Source organism: Athene noctua, chromosome Z (genome assembly GCF_965140245.1).
Source record: "Athene noctua chromosome Z, bAthNoc1.hap1.1, whole genome shotgun sequence".
Classification (NCBI taxonomy): Eukaryota; Metazoa; Chordata; class Aves; order Strigiformes; family Strigidae; genus Athene; species Athene noctua.
The window spans coordinates 70,002,246-70,015,231 of record NC_134077.1 but is presented as its reverse complement, the minus strand read 5'-3'; the positions used below and the strand labels follow the sequence as shown (position 1 = coordinate 70,015,231).

The 12,986-nt window shown below is 46.1% G+C and overlaps 1 protein-coding gene across 4 annotated transcripts in view; it reads left to right on the top strand.

Annotated features, from left to right (window-relative positions):
• The first annotated feature begins 495 nt into the window (after window positions 1-495).
• The window catches only part of RCL1 (RNA terminal phosphate cyclase like 1), a 37,304-nt gene continuing 24,813 nt past the window's right edge, over window positions 496-12,986 (top strand). For all 4 annotated transcript variants that reach the window (XR_012635597.1, XR_012635596.1, XM_074932650.1 and 1 more), the window contains exons 1-3: window positions 496-643; window positions 3,027-3,098; window positions 3,899-4,074. Coding sequence is in view for 2 of the 4 variants with exons in the window: in XM_074932650.1 (XP_074788751.1) it covers window positions 508-643; window positions 3,027-3,098; window positions 3,899-4,074 (384 nt within the window). In the remaining 2 variants the exon portion in view is untranslated. The remainder of the gene's footprint in view (window positions 644-3,026; window positions 3,099-3,898; window positions 4,075-12,986) is intronic.

Here is a 12,986-nt window from a genome sequence, read left to right as displayed (position 1 = left end):
CGCACTCATTCCTCTGCTCAGCTTTCCTTTCCTTAAGGCAGCCAGCGATAAATTACCGAAAAGGGCTGGCTGAAGGAGCGTGCTCCGCTCCAGAAACTGCCCCGCTCCGGCGCGGGGCCAGCAGCCGGTGGGCGATGCGGCCGCTTCGGCGGCAGCGGGGGGAGGCGGCGCAGCTCCCGCCGCTCGGGGGGGCCGCGCCGCGGCCGGCACGCCCAGCTACGCAGCGCCCGGGCGGGCACCGGCCTTCGGCGGAAAAAGCATACCGGTCCCTCTGAACTTCTGAAACTTCCCAAACGGCAGAAGCGAAGGCAGAGGCGATGATGCCGGCTCAGCTGCCGGGCGGGCCCCTCTCCGCGGACGGCCCGCTGTGGCGGCAGACCCGGGCGGCTCTGGCGGCGCGCCCCCGCCCCGGCGGGCGGCGAGCCGGCCCCGCCCCTTGCCCTTTGACCCCGCCGCTCCCCCCCCAGCGCTTCCTGTTCCCCCCACGTGGGCGCGGCGGGCGGCGGCATGGCGGGCGAGGCGCAGTGCCTCACCTACGCGGGGTGCAACTTCCTGCGGCAGCGCCTGGTGCTGTCCACCCTCAGCGGGAGGCCGCTGAAAATCCGCAAGATCCGCGCCAAGGAGGAGGACCCCGGCCTCCGCGGTGAGCAGGGGCACCAGCTGCCCCGGGGGCTTGCTGCCGACCCCTTTCCCGGCGGGTCTCGCTCCGCCGTGGGGGTGCGGGTGGTCCCGGCTGCGCGCCGGCGTCTCTCCGTGGAATAGCGCTCCCCGGGCCGCCCCGCGCACACGCTGCGGGCGGCGAGTCGCCGGCGCCGTGCCGGCTTGGGCTGGCGCACGCTGGTGGCGGGGGGGGCGCGGGGAGCGACGGGGCCAGAACGATGAGGGCATTGCCGCCCGCCTTGTTCTGGCGGCTGCCAGCGTGCCGCGGGGGGACGTCGCGAGTGGCGGCGGTGCGGCTCCGCGCTGGGCTCGGCCGCCGCGCCGCCCCGCGGGGTCACGCCTGGGCCGGCACGGGGCGCTGGGGCGGCTGGAGCCCGCCGGTGGGAGGGGGCTGCGTGCGGCGGTGCGGGTGGGGGAGCGGAGGGATCCGCCGAGCGCCCATCTAGGCCGCCTGGTAGGGCGGTCGTGCGTGAGGCTGGCTGGCAGCCCCGGCGCTGGTGTGTCTCAGTAAAAGCGGGCTTTCCAGCCAAAACCTGCAGAACTTGCTGGCTCGCCGGCCGTGGCTTTCTGCTGTGAGTGCCTGGCAGCGTGTTCCCCATCTCCTTGCGGGAGCCCAAGTTCCCACAGTTTTCATGGGTTAGCTTTTATGCCCTGATTTTTATCTGGTTTTTATTTCTACTCTTGTAGCTGTAAAGGTAGACATGAAATGCGTTTACTTCTCATCTCTGAAAGCTTCCAACCCTGCCGAGTGTTTTGAGGGAACCTTGCTTAGGGAGCACCCTCTCCCTTCCTGCGCAGGACCTTTGGCACCCCAAAGCAAATTTCCTCATTTAAAATTTGAAGTAGGAATACAATAGGAGATTGAGGAAGAAACGTTGTTGTGGTGTTCTGTTATTTTTTGGGCAAGGTGTGAACAGGGATGGATCCAGCATAGATGCTACTCTGCCTCCTGAGGAGGCTTCAGTTTATAGCTTGAAATTCACCGCCCAGACTGTCAGAACATGCTTGTGTACTTAACATTTACCATGGCCCAAACCATTAATACCGTGGCGTGTTTAGTGATGATGAAGTTTGTGGGTTTTGACATGTTTTCTTAAAAGGTGCTGGAATTGCCTTTTCCAAGCATGAGTTGAAAATGTAAACTGTGACCGCAATGGAAAAATAGTAACAACAAACCCTGATTTGTGCGGGTGATTCAACATGCAGTTCTCTCTGCTTTTCATGACTGGAACACTTGCATGGAAACTTCCACAGGTTTGTTTTTCAACAAGGAAATGTGTGTTTTGCAGAGGTGCACTCTTGCACTGGAAGAGGTCCCAGTGCTGTAATACAAACTTTAAGTTTAGAAATTATCATAACAGAAAGAAGAACCGGCACTGTGGGACTGGGGCATCAACCATGTTATGGGAGTATTACCAAACTGTAATTTCTGCAGGTAGCTCTTTGGTTTAAATGTTTACTGCAGCCTAGAAGTTCATATAGGAAGAAAAACCTGATTTACAGTTTAAGAAGTAAGACAGGGTTATTGCTAGGGATATTCTGTAACCTACCAATGGTTATGCAGTTGTTGTTGGTCCTTAAAACTACCTGGGTTTTTGACTCTTGTGTATGTTCACATATTTTCCTTGATACTGAGTCTGTACCAGCTTGGGATACCTTTTTTTGTTGTTGTTGTTAAATGTGTTTGTCCTTTCCTGTGTCTTTGAGTGAGAGTCCACACCAAAAAAAAAGAGAAACTGAGGAATTAGTTCCACATAACTGCTATAGTGTACACAGTAAGCAAGAAAAGAGGCAGTGGGGGGACTTGTGTTTCTCTAGCCTTTATTATGTCAGTGACAGTTTTGGAAATGGAAAATCTGAAAGTCTGCAGATACGTGATTGTGCTTGTGGAAGATGTACAGCAGCAGCACTTCACATCTGAGTGCCACCTTCTTCTAAGGCTTGAACAGAGACTAACGTGAAGCTTGTCGTGCCTCAATACACAGGTTCCTGTTTGCTAGGATTTGTATGTTTTGCTTCATCCTGAGCAAAATGAAAAATTGTCAGAGGTTTGGTCATGGAATCAAGTGATACCTCAGGCCACTGGTTAGAATTGTCAACTTGGTCACTCACTGTGTGCTGGGGAGAGGAGTGTGACTGGTCCAACTGTCACATCTCTGTTGTGGAGCATGGAGGCTCAAATTAACATCTCTATTTTTATAAAATTGCCTTTTCATATGGAGTAGAATTATACCACAACAAGTTGAAGAGTGAAGGCAGCTTTTCTGTTGTGAAAGGCAGGAAAGGAAACAAGTATGGCGTTGAAGTTTCTTAGTTTTCCAGGAATAAACTTGAGGAACTTTAAAATTCTTTGTTCTACTCCTTAGATTTTGAAGCAAGTTTTATTCGCCTGATTGACAAAGTGACCAACGGCTCTCGGATTGAAATAAACCAAACAGGTGAGATCTGTTTTCTTTTATTCCTCTGTTCTGGTCTTCTGGGTTCTATCGGCTGATACGCTGCAGTGAAGCGGAAGTTTTGTCTTGACAGAGGTAGGTAGGTGTCCAACTATCATTGACTGAGAAGATCAGAAATAACCACCCTGAGAAGTTTTGTAGTAACGGATTGCATGCAAGAAGATCAGCACTCCACCATAATGCAGAGACTTAAGGAAACTATAGTGCTCAAGTTTTAAAATCAGTATTTTATTTGGTATGCAGGATTCTGTAGTAGGGGCAGGTCCCTCTGAACCAGAATGGATTTTTGTAGAAGGCAAGGTTTGCTTGCCTCATTGTGTCAGAAAAGGGGTTGGTTTGAGCAAGAAGCATCCCACATAAAAATCTCATATGGTTCTTGTCCTCTTTTTTTTTTTTTTTTTTAAAAATAATTTTGAGGATTACAGTTGGTCAGTAAAGCAGATGAACTACCACCAGATATGCTGAGACAGTGGTGACCTAATGGTCTGGTAAAGGTAGCTGCTGTGGAGGACAGTAATTGCTTGTATCAGCATCTCAGGGATTGGTAAGAGATCCTTGATTTTTGGGGAGAAGGGGAAAGGAGCAGGAAAATGATGTGTAAGACAGACACTCATGTGCATTGGCCCATTTATTGACTGCAGACATAGAAATAATGATGGAAGTGCAAATTCCCCTGTCTCCAATTTGCCTTTATATATCATTGCAAATGTCTTTAAGCTGTAGTAATGGCCAGTGTGCTGACACTGGTCTCATTTGGTTTGCTCCCCTGACATCTTCTGTAGGTACTACCTTGTATTATCAGCCTGGTCTTCTGTACGGTGGTTCATTGGAACATGACTGCAGCCCCAGTCGGAGTATTGGCTACTATTTGGAAAGTCTGCTCTGCTTGGCACCTTTCATGAAACATCCGTTGAAGATTGTCCTGAGGGGAGTAACAAATGATCAAGTAGATCCTTCAGTAAGTAGTAAAATTTAAGTACCAGAAGAAGATATTTTTTTTCCTAAAAAAATAAAGAATAGGAAGAAGTATCTAAACCATGTTTCATTTTTATCATCCCTCACATCCAGAAGTATCCAGTGTTACTGCATCTGCCAGCAAATCCTCTGAATCAAGCAAACATCTGCTAAACTGTTCCCTTTCTGCATCACACTCCAAATTGCAGTTTGTAATCCACCTTTTGACTTTCAGTTCTGTACTGCTTCTGTCTTCTCCCCTGGAAACTCCTGTTAAAAGTGATGTGAGGCCCTGCCACTGGTTTGCTTCTCCTCTTCTCTTAGAAATTAGATGGGTTGTTTCTCCTACCCCACACATATATTTATTGTAAAAAGAGGAAATTGTCTTTAAAATTTGAGTGTGATAAGGAAGGAATCTTTCTCTTCTCTTGGATGCTGGACACAGTTATACTAATGCTGCTGTAAAGTCACCTTGCTGTTAGAAACAGAAGTCACATGGCAATTATGAAATTACAGTAGCAAAAATATGTAATAACCCCAGAAAGAGTCTGGAAGATACAGTAGATCAAATGACTGAAATGCTTGCCTTGGTTCCTGTTACTGCTAATTTACAGTCCTTTGTTTTAACAGTGTTGTTACAAAAATGAACTATGGATAATGTGTGATTAAAACACTGCAGTGATGGTTAGTGGTTATGCTAATTTTTTTTGGTTTTTTTCCCCAAAAAACCCAAATGTAATGGATTTTTGAGAACAGCACTGCTGTTTACCTTTTGAATGGTGACTGGAAACTTCCTGTTTTCTTCTGAGTAGATCAAGGAAACACTGTCATCTGAAAACCAGTTTAAATGAATACAAATACTATGAAGTATAATGGCAGATATTAGGTGAGCCTCTGAGTCCTTCTGGTATTTATGGCTTTTCAACTGTGGTTCTTCTGTCATTTAAAAAACAAAAAACTTGTTCTCTCCTGTGGCTCTGAGACACAACATGAGTCCAAGGATGACTGAAGTGGGTTATATACACTGTCAAAAAGAAAAAAAAAGAGGGAAAAAAAAAAGTTGAGAAGCATGTTTTGCTAACCTTTTAGTCACCATGATTACTTAATATAAATGGTAAGTAGTAAGTATCAAAGAAGTCTCTTTTGGTGGACTGTGGTTTTTTTAATCACAATGGATAAATTCTTGAAGAATTTGGAGACAAAGAGCAGTCCGGTCTTAATGCTTCTTGCAAGTAAATTTGGACACCCATCTAAGCAATTGAGTCTGGAAATTATCCTTTATCAGGCATCAGCCACATGGGCCAGTAGAGATTAAATAACTTTAGTTGAAATGGGTATGAGAATTTGAGCCAGTTAGTTTGTGCTTGAAGGGGGCTTGCACTGGCCAAAGCTCAGACGCAGATGGGTGCTGGTCTGCATCAGCTGAATCATAGTACCAGATTCATAAGTGTAAATAAAATGCAGATGTGCATGCTAAGTAGAGCTGTAGAAGCACAGCTGTGAGTCAGCTTATATGTAGTAACTTTTTAAGTGGTGATAACTGAATACCAGTTCCAAAAACTGGTTTAAAGCTGGCTTATGTCTGTTTAACTTACCTGAGGAAACATTAAACCTGGTGCACACCAATAAACTACTTTTAAGGAGTTTTACAAGATGTTTTGCGTAGCACATGGCTCTGCAGTTTGCTGAGACTAAAAGCACAAGTTTAAATGCTACCCTAAATGATTTCTGTGCTTAAGTAAATGGAAACTTGGTTTTAAATTGATTTGAGCTTTTATTTTTCAGTAGGCAGAAGGTCTTCAGAAGCAGAGTGAACGTTTATTACCTATGCTTGCCCAAAAAGGGATGCTTAAATTTATCTATTCATCTATACAGTTTTTGTCTTCCCAAGAGGAGGGGGAAAGGCAATATATTGTGGGTAGTTTAAAATAGGCAAGGAGTTTTCCCTGCTGCTCTTCGTGTAAGAACCTTTCCTTTTCAACTTAGTAGATACAATAGTCAAGGCACCTGCTCATCTGCTTTGGAGAATTTTCATTGTTTTTATTTGTAAAAGGGATATCATGTTTTGTAGACATGTCTTTATTTCGGAGCTAGATGAATTCTGCGAGATGTATCCTTTCATGAGTGTATTCAGCATCTGTCATCTGCAGATAAGTGTACAAATTCACATACATGTGTGACAATGTTTATGTACACATACACATGTGATCCTATAGCACCCACTTTGTGATTGAAAAGAGAAGGTGGTCCTGACCATCCTCCCTCCATAGCTCTTGCTTTCAGCCACACAGTCCTGCATATGCCAGTACCCTGGACACTTTTCAGAGTCTTCCCTCAGCCAGTTCAGCTAACTGGCAAAATGGCAGAGAGCTGTACCACTGTATTTTCCCATGGATGCCTCCATGAGGTGAGTAGCAGGAATGTGCGTGCAGCCAGAGAAGTGGGACCTTTCCCTCATAGTAGTGGCAAACAAGTAGGCTGACTCACGGGGCTTTCTGAAATGTGCTCTCACCACTGAGCTCTTACACATCCTCAGAATGTCCACTGGATTGCTGTGCTGTGTGTTTGAGGTTGCCAGAGACCCCCTTGTCAGAGGACAGAAAGAAACATGACATATTTCCTGCTGTGGAGAGAATGGAAGTGGGCAAGGTGAGAGGAAGGGTGTTTCTGAAGGGGGGCTTGGGGAGGGAAAGATTTCTGCCAAGTTCAGTGAGGCACAGGTCAGGCTGAGTTTGTGGAGTGCAAATAGAGTGTGTTTATGTTAGCATTTGTTTGTTTACATTAATAGCTCTTCAGTGGGGTGCAATGGAAAGCTCTTTGACATCGGGTACCATTCTGAAAGACTGCTGTGCCCTGTGGTGATAATATTGTGTGAGTGGTACATTCTGAATGAGTGAGAGAGATAATACTTTGCTCACGCTTGTCAGAAAGAGATGTGGCTTTGGAATACCAGCCTGAACTGGTCACTGAAAGCTTACATTTGCATGATGTTTTTCTGCACGACCACTGATGAGACTTGACCATGAGTAGCTTGTGGGACCAGCTATGTGGGACTGGCATGTAAAGCTGAGGTAGTTTCAAGTTTCTCTGTACAGAGTAGGTATGTGAGGGGTGTCTTCATAAGGTGCTTTTTTGAAGAGAATGGAGGTGGCATGCAAATGATAGCTCTTATTTTCCTTTTGTTCTTATGTGTGTCCTAGTTTCGGCCAGGATAGAGTTAGGAAGAACAAGTACAAAGCAGGGTTCTTGGGAGACATGCTGCTCCAGTTTCCAGTAATCAAGTGCCCAAATGGAGCAGAAAGGTCAGCTTTGCTCCTGATCCGATGAGAAGAACTTCTGACTTGTATTCACAAGAAGTGAGTGATCAAGATGAGGCTGAAACCCCTGCACACCACACTAACCCATTTGTTGTTAACGGGTATTATGACCAACATTAGAGGGGCCCTGCCTCCAGCCATGTGGAGGACAGGCACAACCGGGTTTACTGGACTGCGTGAATTCGATGGCCTGGCACATCTGACCCCCAGCAGTATAAGGCTCTAGTGGACACTGGTGCTCAATGCTCCCTAATGCCATCAAATTTTAAAGGAGCAGAACCCGTTTGTATTTCAGGAGTGACAGGGGGTCTCAACAGCTGACTGTATTGGAGGCTGAGGTGAGCCTAAGTGGGAAAGAGTGGGAAAAACACCCCACTGTGACTGGCCCAGACGCTCCATGCGTTCTTGGCATAGATTATCTCAGAAGAGGGTATTTTAAGGACACAAAAGGGTATCAGTGGACTTTTGGTATAGCTGCCTTGGAAACAGAAGAATTAAAGAGCTGTCTGTGTTGCCTGGTCTCTTAGAGGATCCTTCTGTTGTGGGATTGCTGAGGGTTGAAGAACAACGGGTACGAACTGCCACCACAGCCGTGCACCGATGGCAATACTGCACCAACTGAGATGCTGTAACCCCCATCCATAAACTGATTCATCAGCTAGAGAGCCAAGGAGTCATCAGAAAGACGCACTCCGCTTTTAACAGCCCCACAGTGCCAGTGTGAAAGTCTAATGGAGAGTGGAGATTGGCAGTGGACTATCGTGGCCTGAATGAAGTCACACCACCGCTGAGTGCTGCCGTGCCAGACATGCTGGAACTGCAATACGAACTGGAGTCGAAGGTGGCCAAGTGGTCTGCCACGACTGATACTGCCAGTGAATTTTTCTCCATCCCTCTGGCAGCAGAATGCAGACCACAGTTTGCTTTTACCTGGAGGGGTGTCCAATACACCTGGAATCAACTGCCCCAGGGGTGGAAACACAGCTCCACCATTTGCCATGGACTGATCCATGCTGCACTGGAACAAGGTGAAGCCCCAGAACATTTACAGTACATTGATGACATCATTATATGGGGTAATACAGCAGAAGAAGTTTTTGAGAAAGGGGAGAAAATAATCCAAATCCTTCTGAGAGCCGGTTTTGCCATAAAGCGCAGTAAAGTCAAGGGACCTGCACAAGAGATACAGTTTTTAGGAGTAAAATGGCAAGAGGTGATTAATAAAATAACAGCAATGTCCCCAACAACTAACAGAAAGGAGACAAAAGCTTTCTTGGGTGTTGCGGGTTTCTGGAGACTGCACGTTCCAAATTACAGTCAGATTGTCAGCCCTCTCTGTCAAGTGATCCAGAAAAAGAAGGATTTTATATGGGGTCAGGAGAAGCGACAGGCTGTTGAACAAATTAATCAGAAAATAGTTCATGCAGTAGCCTTCAGGCCAGTTCAGACAGGGCAAGATGTTAAAAATGTGCTTTACACTGCAGCCGGGAAGAATGGCCCTACCTGGAGTGTCTGGCAGAGAGCACCAGGGGAGACTCGGGGTCGACCCCTGGGATTTGGGGTCAGGGATACAGAGGATCAGAAGACTGCTACACTCCAACTGCAAAGGAGATACTGGCAGCATATGGAGGGGTTCGAGCTGCTTCAGAGGTGATGGGGACTGAAGCACAGCTCCTCCTGGCACCCCGACTGCCAGTGCTGTGCTAGAGGGAGTGTCCCCTCTACACACCGTGCAACTGATGCCTCGTGGAGTAAATGGGTGGCACTTATCACACAGCAGGCTCAGATAGGGAGCCCCAGTCACCCAAGAATAGTATAAGTGATCACAACTTGGCCAGAAAGCAAAATTTTGGAATGGCTCCAGAGGAAGAGGTAGCACATGCTGAAGAGGCCCCACCATATAATAAACTACTGGATAACGAGGAGCGATATGCCCTGTTTACCGACGGGTCCTGTCGCATTGTGGGGAAACATTGAAGGTGTAATGCAGCTGTGTGGAGCCCCACACAGATGGGTTGCTGAAGCTGCTGAAGGAGAAGGTGAATCGGGTCAGTTCGCAGAGGTGAAAGCCGTCCAGCTGGCCTTGGATATCGCTGAGTGAGAGCAGTGGCTGGTGCTCTACCTCTGCCCTGACTCATGGATGGTGGCAAATGCCCTGTGGGGGTGGTTACAGCAGTGGAAATGGACAAACTGGCAGTGTAGAGGCAAACCCCTCTGGGCTGCTGAATTATGGCAAGATATTGCTGCTCGGGTAGAGAATCTGGTTGTGAAAGTACACCATGTAGACACTCATGTACCCAAGAGCCGGGCCACTGAAGAACATCAGGACAACCAACAGGCGGATCAGGCTGCCAAGATTAAGGTGTCACAAGTAGATCTGGACTGGCAACATAAGGGTGAACAATTTCTGTCTCCCTGGACCCATGACTCCTCAGGCCATCAGGGAAGAGATGCGACATACAGATGGACTCGTGACCGAGGGGTGGACTAACCATGGATGCTATTGCACAGGTAATCCATGAATGTGAGACATGTGCTACCATCAAGCAAGCCAAACGGTTAAAGCCCATTTGGTATGGAGGATGATGGTTAAAATAGAAATAAGGGGAGGCCTGGCAGATTGATTATATCACGCTCCCACAAACTCAGCAAGGCAAACACTGTGCTTACAATGGTGGAAGCTGTTATGGCTGGAGCCAAAATGAGGTGAAGAGGAGCTGGAGCTTCAGGCAATCTGGAGCCGAAGTGAACTGGAGTTGGTTGGAAACTCATGCCGTGTCCCATGCCACTGCCCAGAACACCATTGTAGGCCTTGAGGAGAAAGTCTAATGGTGGCATGGCACACCAGAAAGATTGAGTCAGATAATGGGACACACTTCCAAAACAACCTCATAGACACCTGGGCCAAAGAACATGGCATGGAGTGGATATATCACATTCCCTACCATGCACCACTTTCTGGGGAAATTGAGCAATACAATGGTTTCCTATAAAGTATACTGAGAGCAATGGGTGGTGGAACTTTCAAACACTGGGACATGCATTTAGCAGAAGGCACCTGGTTAGTCAATCCCAGAGGATCTGCCAAGCAAGCTGGCCCTGCTCAGTCAAACCTACATACTGTAGATGGGGATAAAGCCCCTGTACTGTGCATTAAAAATATTCTGGGGAAGACCACTTGGGTTATTCCTGCATTAGATAAAGGTAAATCCATGTGTGGGATTACTCTTTCCCAAGAACCTGGGTGTGCTTGTTAGCTAATGCAGAAGAAGGACAAAGAAGTCTGATGTGTGCCTCAAGGAGATTTGATTTTAGGTGAAAATAGCTAATTAATTGAATTGTCAAATAACCTTTTTACTGCAATTCGTGCCTCGCAACATCCTCCTGCCACATCCACAGCCCTCTGCTCCAGTGACTGAGCTGACTCCACCTCATTACTCCAGCCTTGTAGACTGTAATGACAGTGGAACCCAAAGTTATGGACTAAATGAACTCAGTAGACAATTTGGAAGGATGGCTCGTAGTCTGAGGGAATGACATATGTGAGACCTGGGAAAAGGGGTGGTGATTCCTTGGAATGTATTTGAAACCTGAGTATGACGTCAGCGGTATGGAATAAAGGTAGAGACTGCCCTGGTTTTGGCAGTTAACTTTCTTAAACTTAACTTTTGAAAGTTAACTTTCCTTGGGCTCAGAGGGAGCACAGCTAGAGGGCTGGGTCTGGATCAGTCATTGGAGTATTCCATATCATGTGACATCATGCTCAATATATAGGCAGACGTGTGCTCTTTCACTCCCTGTTTTCGGTTTCCGGGTCAGTGTGGAGGGATTTTCTCGTGCGATTGGATCGCTTCGGGGTGGGGGGGGGGGCTGTGTTCCTGTTACCGCGCTCAGTAATCCACTGCTGCATTTTACCTGTTTTGGACTTACTATTGTTACTGGTTTTGTTACTAAAATTTTTTTATTTAACCTATGAATTTCTTCTTTTGTCCATCCCCTATTTCACTGGAAGGAGGGGCAGGAAAGTAAACAGCTGGCCACATGGTGATTGGCTGCTAGCTGAGTTCAAACCACAACAGCATGTTGTTATTCTGACAGATACACTAAGTAACCTGGTAACTGCAGTAACCTGGTTTTTAGCATAATTGTTCTTAATGTTTGGGTTTGCAAGTGTTGAAGGTTTTTTTACAGCTATATCATGGGACTTTCAACTGAAATGACTTTCTTGCTGGCATGAGACTAGCATATATAATTTTGGTTTGGGAGGAATAATCTATAGTGTTAATGAAAATTCAGCAGTTGACTGTAATGCCAGGAAAACAAGAAACTTTTCCTACTGACTTTTCCTTTTTTTTTTTTTTTCCTTGCTAAACTCTGGTTTCGCTCTTGACCCCATCACAAGTCTAAGTCCTTGTTCCCAAAACAACACTGTATGTATGGCAAGGATAAATGCTCTTCTGTGCAGTGCTAATGGCTGTGCAGGCCAGCTAATGCCCCTTTCCTACATAGCCATATGCTGTAGGGTCTTTGGGTTTTTTGCAGTTTTTCACTAGCTAAGAGATTCTGCAAACCACTAAAAGTTACTTTTTTTCCTAGCTGTTGTGGACTGCTTTAAAAGAAAAAGGTTTATATTTACACTAGATTTTGATCAAGAAATGTCTGTGGATCTTAGCAAGTTGTTGGCATTTGTGGTGAGGTGTGCACTTGGTATGGTACATTTGCTTTGGTACAACTTGGTGTTGTGTTATCCGCTCTGGAGATGGAATAACTGTTCTTCAAGGGGAGCTGAAAGATGGTTTTATGGTTGATTATAGGCAAGAGACTAGAAAATACAGTTTTAGGTATCAGTTCTGCTACCATTTTGTGATTCCCAGTGAAGTACTTAACCTCTTCTGCCTGAACTCCCGATCATCAGCTAAGCATAAGCGCCTTTTCCACTTCTTCAGATACCACCAATTACCTTCTCTATTTAGCCTCCAAGTTCGGAACAGAGGCAGTCTCTTATTATGTGTAAGTATCATGCCTGGAATTTGTCTGAGGACAAAAACTAAGAAGACCTGAAATTCTTGAAAACACACAAGTGAGAATCAAAATTGTTCCGGCTTCCTGGTGCTGGCATAACATGGTTTTCCAGAGATACAGACTTCAGTCCAAAGAATTTCAGAAGTGGACATAGAGGAGAAAAAGGTAGTTCCTAACCTCTACACAGTGAAGCTTTTCTTTTTCTACTGGTGTATTTTGTTTCATAAGAAAGAGGGAGAAATATTGTGTAATTTTAATGTGAACCAGATCTGCCAGTGGTATTCACGTGTGTCTATGTGTGTGCACGTGCAACATGTTGTTAAAGATTTTTGCTCTAAAAGGCAAATTTGTGTGATTAATGAATACTAATGAGGGGACAAATTAAGGTAGCCTGGCTGTAAAAAACATAAGATATATAAATACAAAAAATTAATCATTGACTTACAGGTTTTTTAATGAAGACATTGAAATGTTGATACTACCATTAAAAGCAACACCAAATGCCTTTCCTTAAGAAAAGAAGTATGTTGGCCAGCAGGATTTGAAGAATGAGAACTGCAGCATACACCTGTAGCTA